At 35.0% G+C, this 24354-nt stretch overlaps 1 protein-coding gene across 1 annotated transcript in view; it reads left to right on the top strand.

The window, feature by feature from the left end:
* Positions 1-24354, top strand: part of LOC141290563 (agrin-like) — a 154789-nt gene that overhangs the window by 78851 nt on the left and 51584 nt on the right. The window contains exons 7-13 of the mRNA XM_073822683.1: positions 8640-8782; positions 8913-9018; positions 13609-13725; positions 15981-16145; positions 16800-16943; positions 19847-19971; positions 20062-20167. Of these exons, the coding sequence (XP_073678784.1) occupies positions 8640-8782; positions 8913-9018; positions 13609-13725; positions 15981-16145; positions 16800-16943; positions 19847-19971; positions 20062-20167 (906 nt within the window). The remainder of the gene's footprint in view (positions 1-8639; positions 8783-8912; positions 9019-13608; positions 13726-15980; positions 16146-16799; positions 16944-19846; positions 19972-20061; positions 20168-24354) is intronic.

The following is a 24354-nucleotide window of genomic DNA, read 5'->3' on the forward strand; positions in this document are numbered from 1 at the left end:
TAATAATAACAATATTTATCTACATATTTAAAAACAAAAAATAATATGTGGGAGATGTGCGTGAACATTTCTGAGCACTGATGAATTGTTGAATAAATTTTGAACTATTATTATTTATTTTGTTTCGGAATATAACAGTACAGTAATAATAAGCAATATTTATCTACATATATTTCAAAAATAAAATATTTATATGTAAGAGATTTGCGTGAATCGAATATTATTTTTTTATTAATTTTCCCCAATATAACATTACGCTGTAAAAAAAAAAAAGAAGAAAACAATTATTTAAACTTAAAAAACGTAAGTGTTCGTGCTGCCTTAAAATTTTAAGTTTACTCAACTCAAATATCCACGTTTTTGTGTAGTACAACTTAACATTTCATGTTGACTAAACTTAAAATTTTAAGGCTGCATGAACACTTACTTTTTTAAGTTGAATCAACTTTTTTTTACAGTGTACGTATTAATAATAAGCAATATTTAACTACATATGTTTAAAAATAAAAGTGATATTTAATATGTGAGATTTCTGAGTGCTCATGAATTGTTGAATCAGTTTTAAATCAAATATTTAATACTTTTTTATTAATTTCCCCAATATTACGATACAAAGCAATAATAAGCAATATTTATCTACATATATTAAAATGTAACAGTAACATGTGAGAGATGTTGAATTGAATATTACATTTTTTATTACTGTTCCCCAGTATAATAATACATAGTATTAATAAGAAATATTTATTCATATATATTGGAAAAAAAACATTAATATGTGGGAGATGTGCATGAACATTTCTGAAAAATGTTGAATAATTTTTTTATCGAATCTTTGAACTGCTTGACAGAATTTTACTACTAAAATCTGAAGATGCTCTCTTTAAGGAATAGTTTACTCAAAAATGAAAATTCTGTCCCAATTTAATCTACCTCATGTCCTTCCAAACCTGTATGACTTTCTTTCTCCTGTGGAGGATGAAAGACAATATTTTGAGGAAGAACATTTTGAGGAATCTCCATATAATGAATGAAAATGGGATCCACAATAGACATCATTAAAAAACCATACAGGTTTGGATAAAGACAAGAATGAATAAATAAGGGTAATATTTTAATCTGAGTGGTAAATTAACTTTTTAATGTTCTCAGAGTCATTAAAAGTGTGCAAAATTTGCCTTTAATTATAAAAAATGTCCATAAAAAAATCCAAGTTTTCAGTGTTTCTCATTTTTGTCAGCAGTAAAGTCATTGCGCATATATTGTGAATATTTTAGATATTGCCCAATCCCACAACTATCCATCCAGCTGATCTTGAACGCCAAAGGTTGTGAGTGTGAGTGTGTGTAGGTGTGTGTTGGTGTATACCAGGGTTCCTCAAATCTTACTCTGGAGGTCCAATGTGCTGCAGAGTTTAGCTCCAACCCTGATGAAACTCACCTACCTGTGATTCTCTAATGATCCTGAAGACCTTGATTAGCATTCTCAGGTGTGTTTGATTAGGGTTAGAGCTAAACTCTGCAGTGCATTGGACCTCCAGGGTAAGATTTGAGGATCCCTGGTGTATACCCATAGTTTGAGATACAGAGGTCAACAACTTGTGATGAATGTGAATGTTGACTCTCGAGGGGGAGAAATGAAAAAGAGAGTGAGGAAGGGAGAGGTAGACAAGTTGTGTGTTTGTGTGTGTGCGCTAAAGTGAAGTGTGACATTTAGAAGGTCTGTGTGTGTGTTTTCATGGGAGTTATGCATTCACAGTAAGGCATCCCAGCCACCTGCAACAAACTAGCAGTTAAGTCTGAAGGTCACTGTCCCCGCCGCTCTCCCGCCTGACATTTTTTTTCTCCTCGTTCTTCCCGTATCTCTCTCCTCTCCCCGTCATCTATCTCCTCATCGGCCAGAAAAACCTTTCACCTCTTGATGGTACCATCTGTTTTTTTCTACTGGAGTTATTCTGTGTCTGTTTACCTACTTTGCTTTCACTCTAGCTCGCACTTTATTCCTTCAGCTTTCCATCTTAATGGAAAACGCATGGCTAAATGGACCCCGTAAGTACATGATTGAGTTAAAGAGACGGGAAAGGGCTTTGAGGACAGCTGATGTGTACATCTTGGTGTGCGCTAATTGAAAGGTTCGCGGGTGGCTGTGACATCAAAGGACCGAAACTAATTAGCACCTCCTCCCCCACCCGTATCCACTCACTCCACCAGGTTTATTTATTCACCTTTTTACGTCGTGTTTTTCTTTTTTTTTTCCTGCTAACGCACAACACAACCGGGAACGTAAATGCTTTCATCTTGTGCTTAGCTTGCACAATTTGGCTTAGGTGGCCCAGAGAGCCTCGTATATGGAAATGATTGCCGCTGCTGTTCAGTGGTCAGGTTTATCAGAGTCAGAGTTTAGAAACCTTCATTTAAGCGTATTATTTACTGTATCGCTGATGAGGGGATGAGAGCGTGTGTTGAATCCGTAATGCGGCTTTGCAGTGCAAAACTGCTTTGTGCTCCTGGAATTGCTTGTGGTATCAGGTCTGTTTCATACGCAAGCGCAAGCAGAACATTTATTTATATGCTCAAATTACAGTTTATAGTATTTACACTGTGTGTACAAGCAGCACAGAGCTGTGTAGTAGAAGCTCAGCTGCAAGATGAGTTTTTTTTTAGTGCTGAGCTCATTTTTACTTTGCAGAGTTTGCTTGACTTAGCAGAAAACACTTGAGAATGCACTTTAAATTTATCAGCAATCTTTTATTATCAATATTGGCTTTTATGAAGCAGCATAACAATGATGCAAACTGTGTGATCACTTAGAAATCATTCTAAAATGCTGATTTGGTGTTCAGGAAACATGTTAAAAACTGTTTTTACAATATGTAACATAAGTCTCAGGTGTTCCCAGAATGTGTTTGTTTCAGCTCAAAATACCCTACAGATCATTTATATCACTTTGAAAATGCCTATTTTGAGTGAAAGCAGAAACACGCTGTTTTCATGCATGTCTCTTTAAATGTTAATGAGCTGTTGCTCCCCGCCCCTTTTCCAGAATAGGGCATTTTTTTGCAGTGCACATGGCATACGAGTGCTAAACTAAGTTCTCTTTCATGTCTTATTGCGCTTAAACTGTCAAATACACAGAAGTTTATGTTAAAAACACACGAGTTACAAAAACAGTCTGTATGTTATGTCTGTAAAAGTAAACAGCTGGGAAAGAAATTGCATGGTTATATTAGATCTGTGTGGCAGTGGCGTAATATACAGTAAATAAATTAATAACTCCACTGCTTTCCTTTCTCCTCTGAGGCTGGGACTCTAAATAGTGTTCTGTACTTGTTTGTGCAGCCAATGACAGAATGCAGTCTCTGTGAGGATATAAGTCTTTTTTCAAAAACATTAAAAATAGTATAATCTTAAATATAATATTCTTATTCATTATATAATAATAATTCATATTATTGAGTTATTACATGTATTTGTTGTGAAAGTATGTTCTGTATGTCGTGAAACATTTTGTGCTTCCCCTGAGCTTCAGAGAGTTTTGTAACAGTTTTCTTTGTTTGCTGTGCCTTAATAATAGTCAATCGGTGAGGGGAAAAAAAGACAAAGGTTGTAATAATCATAGTCAAATGCTACATTCTTTCCCCTTGGAGTCTCTTGGCTGATCTTAACAAGACTCTGCCCTAAGGCATAAATTCAGCTCAGCTCACATTAAGCAAAATACTGAATCTCTTCATCACAGCGTCGGATCGCTAATGCTCTGAAGCAGAAACCTGATGTCTACACAGTGAGTGCGTTTACTCTCTGTATCACTGTGGCCAGGGCTTCAGGCTTGAGTGCTTTCATTGTTTCCAGGCTGGGGCTAATGAATTGAATGGCCTCCACGAGTATCGACCCTGCAAGGCTGTCAGTGTGGATTTTTGATAAGACGTATCAGTGCAGGCCAACCCCTAGCCTTTACTGTGACCGGCTTCATAATCTGTTTAAGGGGGTTTTTTATGCTAAGTGGCATTTCCACCTATACGCAATCGATTTTCCCATCAGGGTGCACGAGGTTGCCCTGCCCAGCTTTGCATGTGAAGAAAGAACGTGTTTAGCTCGCAATGTAGACGTGGGAAAGACAGGCGTTTGGTTTTTCCTCATTAATCAAATCGATCGACATGCAGGTTTTGCGCTTCTCTTACGCTAATGATAAACAGACTGATTAATCGCAATTAATTGCACATATCAGTATCTGCAGAGAAAAGACCCAAAAAGAGAATAATACAAAGTTGAGAAGTTAACTCAAAATTGTGAAATATTATTGCCAGGTGAAATGACTATTGATTATTTAAATATTTTTTAAAATGCAATTTATTTCTGAGATGGTAAGCTGAATTTTCAACAGCCATTACTACTTCAGTCTTCAGTCACATGATCATTCAGAATGCATCGTGGATAGATAGCTAGATAAATAGATATATATAGTGCTCTATATTAGTGCTGTCAAATCGATAAATCGTGATTAATCAATGATTTAATTGCGATTAATCGATGATTTAATTGCGATTAATCATGATTTATTGCAATTAATTGATTTGACAGCACTAATACAGATATTTTTCTCAGCAAATACATATATTTTTTTTCCAGGTGCGAACTGCGGTAAGATAGATAGATAGATAGATAGATAGATAGATAGATAGATAGATAGATAGATAGATAGATAGATAGATAGATAGATAGATAGATAGATAGATAGATAGATAGATGTAAACACAAACTTTTATTTTTGGAAGCGATTAATCATGAAAATATCTATATTAGTGCTGTCAAAATAATTAATTGCGATTAATCATGATTAATTGCAATTAATCGATTTGACAGAGCAATAATACAGATATTTTTCTCAGCAAATACATTTTTTTTTTTCCAGTTGTGAAATGCGGCAAGTTTTGCACTCTTTTTATTAGAGCTGCTCGGCAACTTTCATTAAAAATAACAAACGGTAATGCTCTGTTACAAAGAGGGGTGCTTTATATCTCCAGCAAGTCAGCTTTGTTGACTAATGAACTTTAATTCTAATTAAATAGGCTAGATAAGAGTGTGTTTAATGAGGCGGCTCATCTGAAGAAAAACCCTCATGATTTCCTCACCATAATCCCCAAAGTTTGGATGCTGGAGAGAATCGAGATTTATCCTTCAGGATTTCCTACAGAGAAACTAACCCTGAACTCGCACCGAGACTAATTGCTCCCGACGTAATGTAGTGTGATTAGTGACGTCATGCACGATGGCCACGAAACACCCGTTTACATTGATTTCCTGTGTTAGATAACAGATTGTCAGCTATTTCACTTCTAATCGAAATGTGAGAGACACTTTGCTGGTGGCACACTGGTGTCTTGTTTAATTTATTTCGTTGGTTGCTGGGTATTTCCATAGCTGGTCATTATCTTGTTCTTCCAGCAGTGCCTTTGCTTCAATCTTCACTCTAACGTGAAGAAAATCTCAATATTCGCTGCTCCATATGCGCTGAATGTCTAAATACTTTTCCAAAGCACTGTCCATTAATTCTTGGCAGTGAAAGTTAAAACAAGATGCTTGAGTACCTGGGAATATTTTTATTTTATTAGAAGACAATGTGCGGCATACTGATATGCAAATATGGGTTTGCATGAGGTCCCTAGTGTCTGCGTGTCTTATTTGTCTTTGCTCTTTGTGACTTCTAAAGTACTTACCCGCTGTTACGCTCAAATCGCAGGTCTCGTGTGAGAATGCTTGTTTATCTCCCTGAAATCAGCGTTAGTGAGTTTATTTGTTCTTTTATGTGGTGTAAATTGAGGTTGTGAATGCGTAAATTCTCTTTGTGTGGACGAAGCTGTTTTGGGGACCTGCCTTGTGTTTCTTAGGACTGTATATGTGTGTTTGTAAGACACAATATATCGGTACCTCACTATTATTACATTTATATTACCATCATCTAACAGTCTAACAGTCAGCAAAGTTAATTTTGAAAAACACTAATAATTTAAGAACACCCTTAAATAGAATGTTTAGCAAATCTGAAAATAAACAATCACTTTTAGGTTAGTGTTTTTTTTTTTAGTTTTAAGTAAATTAAACTAAACAAAAAGTGTTTAAATTAGTCAAAATATCGAATTTGATAGTGGATATTTATTGGTTATAGGTTATAACATGAAAAAAAATTGTTCTACTTTAATGCTTCAAACATGAATATCTGTTTTTCATACTTTACATTATAACAGTGTGATGGAATGTAATTGTTGAATTATGTTATTTAAGAGAGAGGAATGGAATATTTGTAATTTTTTAAATGTAAAATGTATTTATCGCTGGATTATTTTATTTATTTATTTTTAATTGGTTTATGTAATTATTTAGACAAGTAGTTTAGATATTTCATATGTACATATTTGTATATGTGGGTCAAAGACTTTAAGATGTCCCCGTCAAAAGAAATTTACAAAAGTGATTTTATGTCCATAGAAAGCACATTAAATAAGTAAAGTGTCTACTTTTAAGGTTTTAAATAAGTTTTTGGAGAATAAAATGTAAAAACTTGGTTGTTATATTGTCATTCAGCGTAACAATATTTATGTAAAAATTCTAATAATATGTTTATTCTGACTTGTGCATATTAAAATATATAAAATAATAGAGGAGCACATTAAATTTGACTTTTAAATGAGTAAAAAAGTCTTACTGACAAATAGGCAAAACCTAGGATAGTGGCACATTTTAAAAACTAATTAGTATTTGGGGTGAAAGTAATTTGTCTTTTAATATGTCATAAATTGATTTTTGTTGTAAATATGCCTGACAAGATTGTTACACTAAATGACATTTTAGTGGGTGTCTTCTGTAAATTAGGGAAATTTACATTTACGTGTGATATTTATTTTTTGCTCAGAAAAACAAAAATGCAATTCAATTAAACAGAAAACTTAGTAATACTACTACTTTATAATACTACAGTAATATTTTTATCCAATATTTTTGGAAAAACAACAATTTAAAGCAGTATTACCATTTTTCATCTTCGATCCATGTACATATTTGGATAAGTAATGTAAATATGTACATATTTAATATAAAATAACAAATACTACAAGTGAATTTAGGCATCACTACATTATAATGTAAAAAAAAAAAAGTATATTCATTTTGAGACATTAAAATAAAACAATTAATTTTTATGTTACAACCTATAACCAATAAATAGCCACTATCACTTTCTATAATATTTGTATACATATTTTGCACGTCATTTATGAATTTATTCTAATTAAGAGAGATGGATGGGATGTTTGTCAGTTTAAAAATGTTTTTATCACTGGATTTTTTTTTTCTTTTTAAATGGACTAATAAAGACATATGATGAAAATGGTGAAAGACATCTAAAATTTCAATGTTGACAAAAATGATATGCATTAACCACCCATAAATGGGCTAAATAATCTTATTTTACATTTAAAAGTTTAAGGTTTGGTATTTATCACAGGGTTTTTTAATGATCTGGTGAAAACAAAAAAATTAAATTAAAATTGACATAGATAAAGGAGAAGTCCGGTGTGATATTGACCTAAAGTGTGTTGAATCATGATAACAAGTGTGAACTTACCCTTCATAGCTCATCTCGGCTGACATTTAAAACGAGACATTGAGAACTTTGAAAAAGCACTGGTAGTTTATTTACAAGAAGATTTATACAGACATTCCCCTTAGTAAAATTACCGATTGCCGCCATCTTGAATTTAGTCACGATAAGTCGAGTGACGAGCAGGAAGGAAACTACAACCTGATAAGTTGATAACCTGATAAGTTCCTTCCTGCTCGTCACTCGACTTATCGTGACTAAATTCAAGATGGCGGCGATCGGTAATTTTACTAAGGGGAATGTCTAAATGTATAAATCTTCTTGTAAATAAACTACCGGTGCTTTTTCAAAGTTCTCAATGTCTCGTTTTAAATGTCAGGGCCCTTGGAAGTCTACCAATGAAGTGTGGCGCTACTTTGTGCCTCGTAAATGGCGTAAAACAGTGATTTATTTACATGGCTAGTCCGATGCCCTATTCACCCTCATTGACAACCTGTTGTTAGCATCGGCTAACTAACGCCAGATTTCGGACTGCAGTGGACAAGCCGAGATGAGCTATGAAGGGTAAGTTCACACTCGGTATCATGATTCAATACACTTTAGGTCAATATCACACCGGACTTCTCCTTTAAGCATTAGCCACCCATAAATGGGCCAAATAGTCTTATTTCGTATTTAAAAATGTTGATTTAAAAGGGTCAGTTCACTAAAGAATGAAAATTCTGTCATTAATTACTCACCCTTATGTCATTACAAACTCGTAAGACCTTCGTTCATCTTCGAAACACAGATTAAGATATTATTATTAGTTGTGCTGCTGTCTATGCAGGGTCAAAAAGCTCTTGGATTCATTAAAAATATCTTAATTTGTGTTCTGAAGATGAACAAAGGGTGAGTAATTAATGACAGAATTTTCGCTTTTGGGTGAGCTATCCCTTTAAGGGTTTGAGTTAGAATTACTATAACGATTGAGTTACTTTTAAGAATAGTTTAAATCAATACAAGGTCCATGAAGTAAACAAGCGTATATGTGTGTGTTCTAACAGATTGTGGATCGGGAGGCTCAGGTTCAGGATCTGAAACTTGCGAGCAGGATCGTTGTCGGCGATACGGCGGCTCATGGGATGACGACATGGAGGATGACCGCTGCGTGTGTGACTTCACCTGTCAGACAGTGCCACACAGCCCAGTATGTCCATTCACACGCCTCTTCAAATCGAAGAGAGTGCCGCCCAGGCATTTGACTTGTTAAAACGTGTGCTAAATCTTGTTGAATCCGTTAATCATGCCGGGGTTAACCTCTCTGTGAACATTCGCAGGTGTGTGGCTCAGATGGGACCACGTACACCAGCGAGTGCGAGCTGAAGAAGGCCAGGTGCGAGAAGCAAATGGACGTGCTGCTCCAGAGCCAAGGTCCCTGCCCAGGTAAGAGACCACCTTTCCTTTCCTCTAATATTTATGTTTTTCCTCAGTAACACTCCAGGAACTCTGACAGGATGGTTGTTGGAGTCACTGCAGCAGAGTGCAGTGTCTCTTTGAGCTTAGGAGGCTTGTGTAGTCCAGACCTGAGCATCTACCACAGAGAGAGGAAGAGCGTGGATCTGTGATCAGAGCAGTGTGAGATTCCCTCAGGCTTCCAGCCTTGCTTGACTCCACTTGCGTGCGCACATGCACGCTCTTTTCTTTCTGCTCTCTCTCTCCCTCGCTCGCTGCACCCCTCATCCTTTATCTATGGTTTTCTCGAACTCTGAGTTTTCTGCTTCAGAGCCTCACAGGCCCTCTAGCCAGATCAGTCATGCTCCTTCAGTGGCCGTGGAAAATAAATCCTTTTGGAGAACTTTCAACCGGTGTGAGGAGCTTTTGGCATCTGCTTCCCATTGGCTCAGCTCAGATCAATGGAAATCTCATCGGGCCTTGTATTTGATATGCACGCTGCAGTCTCTCCTCCCCCATTTTTTGACCCGTGCCTTTGAGAGCTGACGGGCCTCCAGAGCACCTTGCTGCTTTTTGCTAATTGGAAATTAGGTCTAGGTGACCTCTAGACAACCTTGTGCAGAGTCTCCTTGCAGTGAAGATCAGAGGATGCTGCAAGCTGCCTCTTGCAATTAATTGTTAGACTTAAGTTGGGCTGGGTGATAAAGCTACTAAAATCGAGCATTTTAATATTTATACTTTTGCCTTTTTTAATATGTATTTTAATATTTATGTACATATATATATATATATATATATATATATATATATATATATATATATATATATTAGGGCTGTCAAAAATAACGCGTTAACGGCGTTAATTATTTTGTTGTTGTTAATTACGTCAAATTTTTTAACGCATTTAACGCATGCGCAGTGTGACGAATTATTTGTCAGGATTGGGGAGCTAGAGCCGCGAGATGGAGCAAGGTGAGCCTATGGACGGATTCAAATATAAAAAGAATGATGATGGTACAGTTAACAAGTACAAGCCTGGGCAACAGCCCCTCTGCAACTGGAGTGGTTATAGCCAAGCTTAGGCCCGGTTCTACTGGGGTAGACGGTGCTATATAGCCTACCCTCAAACGAAAGCAAAGCATTTGAAGATCTGACAAACAATCCAAAGTTGTTCATCTCCTGACTAAGTGTAGACGCGATGTAAATAAAATATTCATTGTGTAGTTTAGAAAGCTTTATTGATTATAACGGAACGTTGTGAGATCTCTATATGAACTAGATTTGTGACGCTTTTAGTGATAATAAAGGGAGCGCGCTTTGCACTTTCCATGCCATAATCCATTCAGAATTTGTATGAAACTTTCGTTTTTCTTATGTTTTGGGAATTACATCTGTACATCGTACAATTACGTTCATTCTCGAAAGAGCGGTGACTGACACAGTGACAGAGTGGAGAGTGGAAGATACATAAAGCCGCTTTGCAGGTCATCGAGGCACCAGCTCAATCATTTGGATTTTTTCAGTGGAAGCAATTTCTAATTATCCGTCATTTTTGCTCACAAAGGAAAAAGTAATACACCAAAAAACGTTGCAGTGTTATAAAATAAAGAAAACAAAAATGATGCGCTTTCTGTCGTCTCGTTCTTGAACAGGAGTGCTTAACAAAAATAAAGCCAAATGCATGCCTCACAGACATGATAAACATATCTATAGAAAGCTTTAAATTATTACTTAACGAAATAAAACAAATCGAAAACAAAAACTTGTTTAATATGTAATCCTTAACGATACATTTCTCTCTCAAGGCGCGTCCAAAAATTAGATTGCAGGATCTTTGCGACATTGACTCACATTGAATACACTTTATTAATAAATAATTCAGATATGTCCTTACTCTTTCCCCGACACATTTATTATTTATTTTTGCCGGTATTTTGTGGCAAGTTTCAGCCTACTGCGTGCGATTGAATGTGGATCTCTTCCAGTTGCGCCATCCGAGTCGTTATCTGTTATCGAAAGTAAAAGCGAAAGTCTTGTGCTGTTTCCACCAGCGCGACATAATTGATGGATGTCTAAAATATAAAAAAATAAGGAGTAGCCTAAAACAGGCTTGATGCGGGCCCTGACATAATATGAAAATATGAAAATTATGTATCTGTGTCCTGTTATTTATATTTTGGTATGCATTTCAGACAAAAAAAAATGGTTAGGATTCAGGTGTCGTTGCAAATAGTGATTAATCATGATTAATCCACTGAAAAGTCTGATTAATTTGATTAAAAATTTTAATCATTTGACAGCCCTAATATATATATATATATATATATATATATATATATATATATATATATATAATTTATTTATTTGGGTAGATAGAGTGTTAGATATAGTTAAAGTGTGTAATTTGATATATATAATACTATTTATTGTTTTTTATTAACGTTTACCATTTTGATTGAAGACTAAAAACTAACTGGTGTTATTTAGTATTAGTATGTAAAATTATAATATTTAGCAATATTTTGAACTAGGTTTTAATTTTATGTTTTAATTCTATGTATTTTATATTGTAATTCTAATGAGCTTTTGTTGTCATTTATTTATTTATTTTTCTCCTTGTCTTTATTGTTTATTTCTGTTTTAGCTTTACTCATTGTAATTCTTCGACTTAGAATTTTATTTCAGGTTTAGTTAACTATAACAGAAACCGTTGTTAAGTCATTTAAGATTTACAAAAATTTATAAATTTACATAATTTAATCATCTTTTTAAAATTTTTGTAAATTTCTGATATTTATTGAAACTAGTCAAATAAATTAAATCAGCATCAAAAGCATAATATAAGATGATTTTTTCATCTATTAATATATATTTTATATCTATATAGATTTTTTTAATGAGTACAAATGTATGATAAATATTCAGTATTTTGTATATTTAGTATAATATATATTAATGCTATATATTAGTGCTGTTTTTGTTTACATAATATGTGTGTACTGTGTATATGTATTATGTATCTATAAATACACATACACTGTGAAAAAAGTAGGTGTTCATGCTGCCTTAAATTTTTGAGTTTAGTCAACATGAAATGTTAAGTTGTACTACATGAAAATGTAGATATTTGAGTTGAGTAAACTTAAACTTTTAAGGCAGCACAAACACTTACTTTTTTAAGTTGAAACAACTTATTTTTACAGTGTACTACATGTATGTATTTAAGAAAAATATGTTGTTTATATATAAATTATATATAATATTTATTATATACATGTAAATATATACATGTAAATATTTTCAAAATATATACTTTACGTGTGTGTATTTATATATACATAATAAATATACACAGTATAAACACATTATGTAAACATTTTTTTTTATTTTGGATGTGTTTAATCGCGATTAATCTTTCACAGCACTAATATATATTTATAATATGTAAAAATATATGATAAATATTCCGTATTTTGTAGAGTATTAATATTTTGCGGTTCCTCTTAAGTTCCCATTTCAATATAATGTTTTTTTGTACAAAATTGTTGTAATATTGTGATATGTTCCCACAGTTTGGTAGGTGAAAACTTCAATAAAAATAAACATCTTAGCTTATCAGTCTCGCTTTTATCAGCACCATGTTGATGTCAGAACGGATTGTGTTGTAGAACAAACGAGAGTGTTAAGACGATGCTGAAGTATCGCAGAGACGAGAAAAAAGGATCAAATTAAAAGCACCTTTGTCATAATGGACTCAGTGTGGAAAGGATAAGTTTAATGAGGTGTGGACAAAACCCATCTCTGGAGCCACAAAATGCTATGAAAGGCACGGTGACACATCACTATTATACCCCAGGACGTGTACGCTCACGCCGACGGCCCCCTGATTTACGACAGCCTAGCCCTTCTAACTCCAAACTCTGAAGCTGCAAACCTGCCGCCTCGCAGCCATTCAGTTCAATGGCCTAGAGAAGAAGCGCTCGAAAAGAACAAGTGTGGAAAGACTGGGGAAAAAATGACAACACGGATGAGACAAATAGGCACCTGCCATCTGCCTCAGGCACAACGTTATAGTTAAACACCGCAACAAACTTCCTCCGTATGTGAGCCGGGAATGCTGAAATAGTATAATTAGGTTATAGTGAGAGTGGACTGACATCAGCACGTTCTTTTGCGTCCATAAACCCGGAGTCCATAAATCTTTGTTTGACACTGCGGCGTAGGTGTAAACGACGCTATCGGAGACGAGAACAAATGGAGAGAACAGGCCCCTGAGAATGTGTCAAATGTCACCCACCAGACATTCGACGAGAGGTCTATTGTTTGTTTTCACGGCTGGTAATAGCATCATTTTTTCCTGATTTTGAATTGGTGTCAGGAAATGTAAATAGAATTGTTATCTGGCAGCCAGTTGCAGGCTCTCCCACCTCTGCTCCTTAAGCGATTCTTATTGTGTTGTACTAAATTGCATTTCAGCTTGGATTGTTTAGTTTAATTTGTCTTAAGAACGCTGTGGATCTCAATATGTCTCCCTCTCTCCCTCCCCCACCCACCCCTGTTTGCTCTCTATCTTCTCTCTAGCTATCATATCGCCTCCTCCAGAGCTCGTTGCCTCCCAGCACTGTAGCGAAACTGTTTACGGATGTTGCCAAGACAACAAGACTGCTGCCCTAGGTGTTGGACTGGCTGGATGTCCTAGTACGTATAACCTTCATGAACCCTTATCTATCGACTAGCTCAGTGGCATACAGCTGAGTTTGATTTAGTCATGTTAAATATCAGACATAAGCTAGGCCAAACGCATTTTTTAAAAGAAATGACTGCTTTCATTCAGCAAGGACACATTACGTTGATTAAAAGTGACCGTAAAGGCATTTATAATGATACTAAAGATGAATAAATGCTGTTCTTTTGAGCTTTCTATTCATCCTAAAGAAAATGCAACACAGTTTCGACCACCTACATCATGTTCTCATGCAGTGAAAAATACATTGTGGAGTAAAGAGGAAACTGACAACACACCAACAGACAAGACAGAGCAGGTTACTTTTGGTATACACCAAAGTCTCAGATTTCAAATTTGTAGGTCAGTAGGTCAACCAATAATCTCTTCCTCTTTACTAGTTATAGTGTGAAATAAATGTGAATGAACATCAGAAGGTATCTTGTTTCAACTCGCGCACACGATTTTTCAAGTTCAAGTCAACCAACGTTAATCTACTCTCATGTCTGGCTTGTTTGTCGGATAAAATGGCAGATTCTGTGTTGTGATTGGTCAGATCGCCTGTGAGTCAAACTCCCAATGTCAATTGTTTTCAACACTGATAATAATTAATATTTCTTGAGCATCAAATCAGCATATTAGAATGATTTCTAAAGGATCATGTGAAGACTGGCATAATGATGCTGAAAATTCAGGTTTGCTAGGCTTGTAAACACAGATTACACGGATACAGTACAAAATAGTTCAATTTAAATTAGACTGTAGATTATGTTGATTAGATGTCATTTTCAAAATGTTCTCCGCTTATTACAAGAGCTTGTCACCCAGCAATAAGCACTGTTATTCAACGACATTGACGTTAGATAGTGAGATAGTCTTATAGTTATGAAACAAGGATGACATTTTTCATGGGTGAAGCCTATCTGGTGGCAGAAAAGAATTAAATTAAGTTATAAAGTCAGTATTATGAGATATAAACTTGCATTTGCGAGAAAAAAAGTCAGAATTGTGAGATAAAATAAAAAAAAGTAATGTAAAAATGTTATTAGTAATAGGTTTAAATAATATTTCATGCTGTAACTGTAGGGCTAATACAATATGTCCCCTATGAACAGCGTATGTGAATATTATTGTTTAAATCAAATGTATGTTTTAAAAGTAGAGTAATCATAGCAGTTTTCATGCATAGTATGTCCATTTAAATGTCTGTGATTAGCTTCAAATGGCTTCAATTAGCTTCAGTAGCTGCTAAGTAAGTGTGTACTACATGTGCCATATGTGAAATTGGGCAGTTTTCTGCTTGATCCTGATATTTTATAAAAAAAAAAAATTGTCTTCACAATGCGTTTAATCAAAACTAAACTCTTGAACTATAAGCATAACAATTAATAGTAATAAATATTCAAAAGCAATTATGTTTAATTATCCAAAATGTGGGTGGATGAACTTTTACTCTTTCAAGTTGGAAAGTCTAGGGATAAACCAACATTAAAATTCTTGCCAATTCCAAAAGTGTATTTTCTTATTATGGGCAATTATAGATAAATGGCCAATGTGCTATTGCAGTTTGTAACCCTGACAACAGTCCAAAATATGACTTAAATGTCAAGTTCTCTCATGAAACTCTAGATGGCGCAGACTGATGGGTCATTAATGCAAACTGATGATATTCAAAGCGTTAAACTACTTGGCACAAGCTGATTGGTTCATGTTGCATGCTCAGCCAATAAGCTTGATGCTTTAAGGTCATTGCACACTGAGTCCGTATGTAATTTTCGTATGCATTGTTTCATTTTTTATTTTTTATTTCATCCTTTCCTATTAAAATGCTTGCTACGAATGCAAAAACACAGAAATTCACCAGAGCATTTCCCAGTGTGCTTTTAAAGTTCCTCTGAAACCCTCCACCTCCCCAGCTCCACCTGTATAGAACTGCTATGGGTTATTATATATGCTATTTGTGCAGCAGCATGTCTAAAATACGGGACATTCTATTTCAGTTCACAGTACCATATTTAGCAGCAATTCAGCATTGTAGCAGATCTATTCCGCCAAGACCAAATACATTAACATTGTCATATTCATTACCATGCTAAAATCTTCTGTATTAAACGTAAAATATGTTCTGACTGATTGCAATTGTGTAGCTCATGATTTCTCGTCACATCCCACCTGGTTGGGAAAAGGAGTAACATGCTGTCAATTTATGTTTTGTTCCTTTCTTCTTTAGGTGTGTGCCAGTGTAACCATTATGGCTCATACGGAGGCACCTGCGACCCGTCCACCGGCCAGTGCTCCTGTAAACCCGGCGTCGGGGGACTCAAGTGCGACCGCTGCGAGCCCGGATTCTGGAACTTCCGAGGCATTGTTACAGAGAACATGAGTGGCTGCACACGTAAGCGTTTCTCTCTTCTCTCTTTCGTGGTGATTTGCTTTCGGGGCATTTTCTGTTAAATGTGTTAAATGTTCCTTTCTAATCCGAAATCCGAAGTGACAACCTACTCGTTTAACGTGCGCTATCCTTCCGGGCCCCAAATGCGATTTCTGTCAAAACAAGCGTTTCGAGTTAAGCCTCCGAGCCACGGCGGGTAATGGGAACTGTGCTAGAGTGCAGCGTGGCTTGACCTATAAGTTCTGCCTACAGACCAATAAAGCTCTGACGCACGTATTTGTGTGTTTGTACACTGCTACAAAGCCCAGGATAGAAAAACAAGCATGATTGAAACAGTTTGTGCTCTGTCTCAGGGGTCCGCGGAGCATTAGCACATTCTGTAGCCACGTTCGCTCTCACCCCAGGGCTTCTTGACCCTGCTTTGAACTCTGCCAGGCTGCGGTCATTGACACAGAGCGAGTGCTATTGCTGTAGCTGTGGGGTCACAGATTGGAGCGGCTTCAGATTGCCTGCATGCATCTGGTGGATGTGTGGATGTTTTTGTCAGAGTGAAATTGAAGAGAAAGAGACAAGGAATCTAATCAAAACTGTTCAACCAGATAAGGCTGACAGCCCTCTCGCTCTCTTTCTCTCTCTCTTCCTCTCTCTCTTCATCAGCGTGTAACTGTGATGCAACGGGTTCGGTTCGTGACGACTGTGAGCAGATGTCAGGGCTGTGCTCATGTAAGCCTGGAGTTAAGGGCATGAAATGCAACGTGTGCCCCGACGGCAGCAAGATGGGAGCCAACGGCTGTGACAAAGGTAACGCCGGGATTTTAATTAGCACAAAACTCAGACGGTCTCTCCAGGATTGCACTTCTGATGCAGCTAGGTTGGGGTTTTATGAATTATAATTAGGTATGTTTTTTTGCAATGTTGGGTACATGTAGAAATAATAAAAATCATGGTGCTGGTTAATTAATAGTCTTTGTTAATTCAAAACGTTCTGACAAATAAGGCTTTTAGTGTCTTGTCAGAAACATGGCATAGTGGTAAGATCTCATTGGGATTAGGGCTGGGAAAACAAATCGATGCATCACGAATCGAGAAATGATTCTCCATCGATTTGCCAAATACGTTGTGATTCTCTCTTGAATCGTTTCTGAGCTATTTAAAAGCAGATGGCACTGCATGCTTTAGAGACAGCCGCATTCAGCTTGCTTCCAAATCTTTACACACACTTGAACCTAAAATAATCATTTATAAAGTTTGAAAAGGTTGAAGAGAATAATAAGGGTGTTCACAGTCGGAACATTAATCTCACGTCATAAAAGCATTTTAAGCCAAGTCGATCCACAAATCGCAATGCATCTATTTCTTATCGCAACCCTAACTGGGATGGGAGTTTGAATCCAGCAGTATGCTTGAGATAGTCTAGGGTAGCGATTAATAATATATCTATACAAGTTATTATTATTATTATTAATATTTAGTTGATATATATGTGTATATATATATATATATATATATATATACACAGTTGATGTCAAAAGTTTACATACACCTTGCAGAATCAATTATTTTACCAAAATAATAGGAATAGAAATTATGCAAAATTCATGTTATTTTTTATTTAGTACTGACCTGAATAAGATATTTCACATAAAAGACGTTAACATACGTCCACAAGAGAAAACAATTGTTGAATTTATAAAAAATGACAGAATGAAACTTTTTGAATTTGAAGATCAGGCCAAATTGAACTTATTTTGTCTTCTGGGAAACATGTAACTATCTTCTGTAGCTTCGGAAGGGCAGTACTAAATGAAAAAAATTGATATTCAGGCAAAATAAGAAAAATGTACACATCTTCTTTCTGTTTACACCCCTGGCTTTTAATCTTTCTGAAGCATCAATGAGCGTTTGAACCTTCTGTAATAGTTGCATATGAGTCCCTCAGTTGTCCTCAGTGTGAAAAGATGGATCTCAAAATCATACAGTCATTGTTGAACCGAAGAATCTGTGGGACTTGAAGGACTTTTCTGAAGAACAGCTGGCAGTTTAACTGTTCAGGACAAACAAGAGACTCATGAACAACTATCACCAAAAAAAAAAAATCATTCAGGGAAAAGCGCAGTATTAAGAATCAAGTGTATGTAAACTTTTGAACAGAGTCATTTTTATATATTTTTTTTATTTTCTCCTGTGGACTATATGTAAACATCTGTGAAATATCTTATTCAGGTCAGTACTAAATAAAATGTAACAATATAACAATATTTGCAGATTCTGCAAGGGGTGCAGTACAGTATGTAAACTTTTGGCTTCAGCTGTTATTTTTGCACCTGACCTTATTGAATATGCATTTATGGTTTCCCTTGTTCTCCAAATTTATGGAAGGAGAGTATTAAAATGAATCACGCAATGCGTTTTACTTACATTTGTGCTCGTCAAATTACTAGCATTATTTAATGCCCAAAAAAAGCGCTTGGAATGGCTACAATTATTGTTGCTACTGTAGGATGAGGCACCACGGAGAACAGAGAGCGCATGGTAGAAAGGAGAGGATTTTTTTCCACATGTATTAATTTATTTGGAATGCCAGAAGAACACATTATTCGAACATGTCGTTTGCCAAGCCATGTTATTTTTAATTTGCTTCAGGAAATAAAAGACAACTTGGATCCCTCAACTAGGAGTCACGCAATACCAGGTCTATCAGAACTTCTAGCAAACTTTAATTTTTTGGCTTCTGGATTTTTTCAACGTATTGTGGATTCTTTCTTTCTTTATTCTTTGTTTGCGACTATGCTAATTTGCGCATTGTTAGTAAATCACCCCCTCTCATTGGCGCTGTTTTGGAATTGCTCTCTTGCGCTCATTTGCCCTGTTAACATTGACAAAGATTAATAGATAGTGTAATGTATTTTACATTGTTTGTTCCTGTTAGTTAATACATTAACTAATGTTAACAAATGACACCTTACTGTAAAGTATTACTATAATTATTTTAATTACCTTAAAAGGCAGAGACTACAGTATACTATCATCAGAAAAACAAACATTAAATTCCATGTAATTATCTAATTCATACTAAATATTCTGGCATCATTAACAAATGGTTGTAAAACTACATTTGAATCTGTCCTACATTCAGTTATATGCTATAATCAGATGAAATCAATGGAGTTCAAAGTTGAATCTTCAAATGCACACCAGGGGTGACAGTGAAATGCTATCCTGATGTCACCCCCTGTGTTGGCATGTTGAGCAGAATGAAGTCACCCTCAGCTATTGACAGGAAGTGAAGAGCTTAATGAACTCAACAGTCCCAAGGTAGAAGTGTTCAAGCAGCGATCCTGCCAGATAAAAGCTGCCACATGAAAGTGCAGAAGAGGAAGCCAGTCAATGCTGCAGGCCAGGCAGTGCAGCCCAGCGCTCTGATGTCAGAGTACAGAGTAGACTTCTGTGGCAGGCAAGGTCCCGGCTCTGCTACTGACGCAAGTCCATCTTTCTGATGAATATCTGTGGTGGAGTTCTTGGAGTTCGTATCAGAAGTGGATGAACAAGTAGCCCACACTGAAATGACCAGCATGTACAGTACTATGTTTTGTGATGCTGGTATCTTTGTTAGCTTTGAGAGATTCTTAAAAGTTCAAAAGTTTATTTTTGTCTTTAGTACTAAATATCAGCTTTGTATTAACCAGAGGCCAATCATTTCACAGGACCTGAGGCACCCACGTCCTGTGATGAGCTGGTGTGCCACTTTGGGGCATTGTGTGTGGAGGTGAACGGACAGGCGCACTGTGAGTGTCCGTCACCAGATTGTGATGAGAAGAACAAGACAAAGGTAAGTTTGCATAAGAGATCCACACTTTACACCTTGTCTAGTGAAGAAGATTTCCTTTCTAATAATGGACATGGACATGTTTGTGAACAGGTATGTGGTTCTGATGGGGTCACCTATGCAGACCAATGCCAGCTGAGGACTATTGCATGCAGACAAGATAAAGAGATCACTGTGGAGCATTTAGGCCAGTGCAAAGGTGAGACAAGCCTCTTGAAATCAAATTTGTTATTTTTTTAATGCATTAATGCATACAGACATCTCAATAAGTGTGAATGATGAATTAAGAAATTCTTGGCTCATGAACCTCTATTTCTGTCCTCATTCCTTTAAGAAAACTTGATGATTTTTATTGTCTTTTTTTCCAGTAAAATATTATATATATGAATAAATAGGCTACTTGACAAATACAAATACATAATATAGCCTTAGCTAAAAATAACAAAATATGTTTTCAGAGAATACATTTTTGTATTTTTACTGTATTTTTTGTCAGAGAATGTCTTTTTTTCATATATTTTTTATTATTTAAATGTATTTCTAACAAATGTCAGGGAATCATTTTTTATGTGTTCTTTTTAGTATTTTATTGTATTTTTTATTACATTTTGTCAAAAAACGTATATTTTTTTGTACAAATGCATACAGACATCTAAGTGTGAATGATAAATTAAGAAAGTCATAGCTTATTACTGTCTTTTTTCCCAGTAAAATATTATAAATATGAATAAACCAATAAATAGCCTACTTGACAAATAAAAATACATAATATAGTCTTAGATAAAAATACCAAAATATGTTTTCAGAGAATACATTTTTGTATTTTTACTATATTTCATTTCAACAAAATTTTGTCGGAGAATGTATTTTTAATGTATATTTTTTTTAATTCTATTGTATTTCTTGGGAATGTCAGGGAATGATTTTTTAAATTTTAATTTGTTTTTATTTATGTTTATTGTATTTTTTTTTTTACATTTTATCAAAATAAAATGCTACTTTACAAATATTTAAATACTTAAGAAATAAAAATGCATAATGTAGTCTTCAGTTAGGTTTCAGAAAATATATATTTGTATTTTTACAGTATTTTTGTCCATTTAAACAAAATTTTACATTTTGAGAATGTATTTTTAATATAATTTTATTGTATTTCTAACAAATGTCAGGGAATGATTTTTGAAATGTAAATGTTTTTTTTATATATTTTTATTGTAATTTTATTATATTTAGTAATTTTTAGTATATTTTATTTTATTCCATTTTATTTATAAAATTGAGCAAGGAAATGAAAAAAAATATGGGGGAAAAAAACAATGTAAAACTCTCATATTACACAATGCCTTTACAATTATGGATGTTTTAACGGGAAATCAAGAGAAAAATACTGATTAAAGAAGTAAATGTTTACAGTTTTACAGAGTTTGTTGGGGCAAACTGTATGGCCCATATTTAGAAAATGGGGTCACTGGGTATGCAGTTGTGTGTGGGATGGGTATGGTTGTTTTTTTTTGATGTGGGTGGTGGGTGTTCAAGGGGACAGGAAAGCTGCCTGACAGATGCTCCCCTGTAGATAGAGCCGTGCTGCTTGGCTTCAGGCTGGAGTCTTTGAATCCCCTGGAACTGGGCGACATTTGAGCTGTTTGATTTGCATCACCCCTGTGCGGATTAGGGAGAGTTAACTGCACAGTCTGAGGGAAGCACCTGCAAACCGGCTGCTGATGCTGTCGGGAGGCCTGCTTTGGGTAGAGCAGGCTGTGTAGAGAGTTGGGCATCACTCTCGTTCTCTCCTAAATCGTTCGTCGGTCGCTGTGTACATGCGTGGGCAAAGGGACCTGGTAGAAGGCCAAGGTTAAGACTTTCATGTCGGCTGTATGTAAGAAGCGCTTTGCCAGCTCACGTCAGAAGGCGTTCTACAGGGAGCTGCTCTGAGATGGGCATGACACGTGGTGGACATCGCCAGCTGCCGAATCCTGGATCAGGGCCAATGACAGGTGCCAGACATTTTCAACAGCAGCCCATGCAGCCACTCTGTCAGACCTGTTAATGCCACATAAGTGCAGCTTGATCTAACATGACTCTATGTTGGTATTGTTTTTCAAAGCTATAACCAGGTCCATATGGATTCTCTGCCAACAGAAAAACGCTTATTACTTGCCTTCAACATAAAATCAGTTCACCTTCCTCTTGTAATTGTGAACAGTTCTTTAGTGTTATTAAAAACAAAACTATCTTGCTTATTTTTAACCAAAACGAGAACTTGCTTTTCCTATGAAACGCTGTTCCATTTCCACTGATGTCATTGAGGTCATTCAGGCTAATTGATCATGTTAAACAATTCTCAGATTGTGGCAAATTAGTACAGTAAATTATCATCATTATTTGTATTTGTAGATTTTAGCAGAAGCCATTAAAAGCTCCATATTAAGGGCCCTATGAAATCTTTTCCCAAATTAATTTTTTTTTTTTTCATTTTAATTTTTCTGGAATCCCTTTTTTTTTTCATTAAATTTTGTCTAGACTCAGTTTTAATGGTTTCTTTAAAAAATAATAATAATCAAAAACGCATATCTAATTATTTAAAATCATGAAATGTTTTAACAGCGAATTATTAAAAGTTTAACAAAAATGACATTTTTAAGACCCTATAAAAATTGTTTTAATTGAATTAAATAGAAGTTTTCAAATTCAGTTTTTTATCAAATTCTGTTGTTTTCCATTAATTTTCTAGAAAGTCGTTTGCTCATGAACGTCTATTTCAGTCCTCATGATTTCTTTAAATGAAACAATATGCTTAATAATTATTATTTTATCCAGTAAAATATTATAAAAATAAATAAACCAAGATAAATAGGCTACTTGAAAAATAAAACTGCATAATATAGTCTTAGATAAAAATACCAAAATACATTTTTGTATTTTTACTGTATTTTTTTGTCCATTTCAACACAGTTTTGTCAATGATTGTGTTTTTATGTTTTTTATATTATTATTTTTTATTATTTCTAACAAATGTCAGGATTTTTTTTTTATTGTATTTGTATTACATTATGTAAAAAAAAAGTTTTAAATATATTTGTATTGTTTTTGTAAGAAAATTGAGTAAGTAATTTTAAAAAATGGGGTAATAGTGGGGTTTTCTTTTTTTTCTTTTCAAGTTTTAATTTTTCTGGAATCCCTTTTTTTTCATTAGAATTTTTCTAGACTGTTTTAATGGTCAAGTTAAAAAAATAATCTAAAAAGCAAATCTAAAAATTGAAATCATGAAACATGCACAATTGAACAGCAAATGATTACCATTTGAACAAAAATTACTCAGTTTTATTTTTATAAAATTATGTGTTTTCCATTAATTTTCCATTTGAATGGCTTCATTCAATTTTCATCTCTAATTAATTGATTTTATATTTGTGTTGTGTATTTCAATTTTTCTGGCAATTAAATTCTAGTAAACAATTTCTCTGTTAAATATTTCTGAAAATAATGTTGTAAGAATAATTTTATCAGTAGTAGTAGTATCATTACATTAAGTAATGTACTTCTGTCACAGTTAAACCGAACTTCTATTTTGACAGATTGCTTTAAAGACCTTTAAATTTCTGTTTGTATATGATATGATGATAGTTTTTCTCAAAAGAAACAGTAAAATGCTAATGAAGATTATGTTTATGTGTTTATGTACTCATATATTTAGGCAGAGGCTAAATGCACCACACGCATTTTAGTATGTATGTAGTAAACAAAACCGTGCATCTGCGCCATTCATTCACACAGAGATGCAGAACCTGCAGGATTCATATTTAAATAGTATTTTTGAGGCTTAATAAGCACATACATTAGTCCATATCACATTTTGATTTAAGTGCACTAAACTACTTTTGATTTATTCATTCGAAATTTGGCTAATTCTGAGACATTTTGTGTTATGATTGGATTCTGCGATTCTGTCTGCTTCCACCTTGCGGAAATCATAGGGCCCTACTTATTGGTCATAATGGGTGATTAATTTTCACTATCCAGTAAATTTTTTTGTGAACAGCAATTTGTGTCTGCAAATAGTTTAGTTGATTACAGCTCACATTTGGCAAACTGAATCTGGACCTGGTTATGACACAACACAGCACAAACCGGTGCTTAGATATCATGATTGGACCATCATCCCTGTAGTCATTAACCAGAGCACCTTTCTGTCTTGCTCTATTTTTTTGCCGTTACCTGCCTGCATGACAAGAATCCAGCTGCTCTTCTGGGTTTACTCAGGGATCTAGAAGGAAGTAAAGAGCGGGCTTAGGTTGGATCTTCACCAGCCTAGGGCGGAACTGGCAACAGCAGGACCATTTATTAATTTCTTCTCCGACATGTGGGGTAAAGCGGCCCAGGCTTCAG

The sequence above is a fragment of the Garra rufa genome, chromosome 18 (assembly GCF_049309525.1).
Source record: "Garra rufa chromosome 18, GarRuf1.0, whole genome shotgun sequence".
In the NCBI taxonomy this organism is placed as follows: Eukaryota; Metazoa; Chordata; class Actinopteri; order Cypriniformes; family Cyprinidae; genus Garra; species Garra rufa.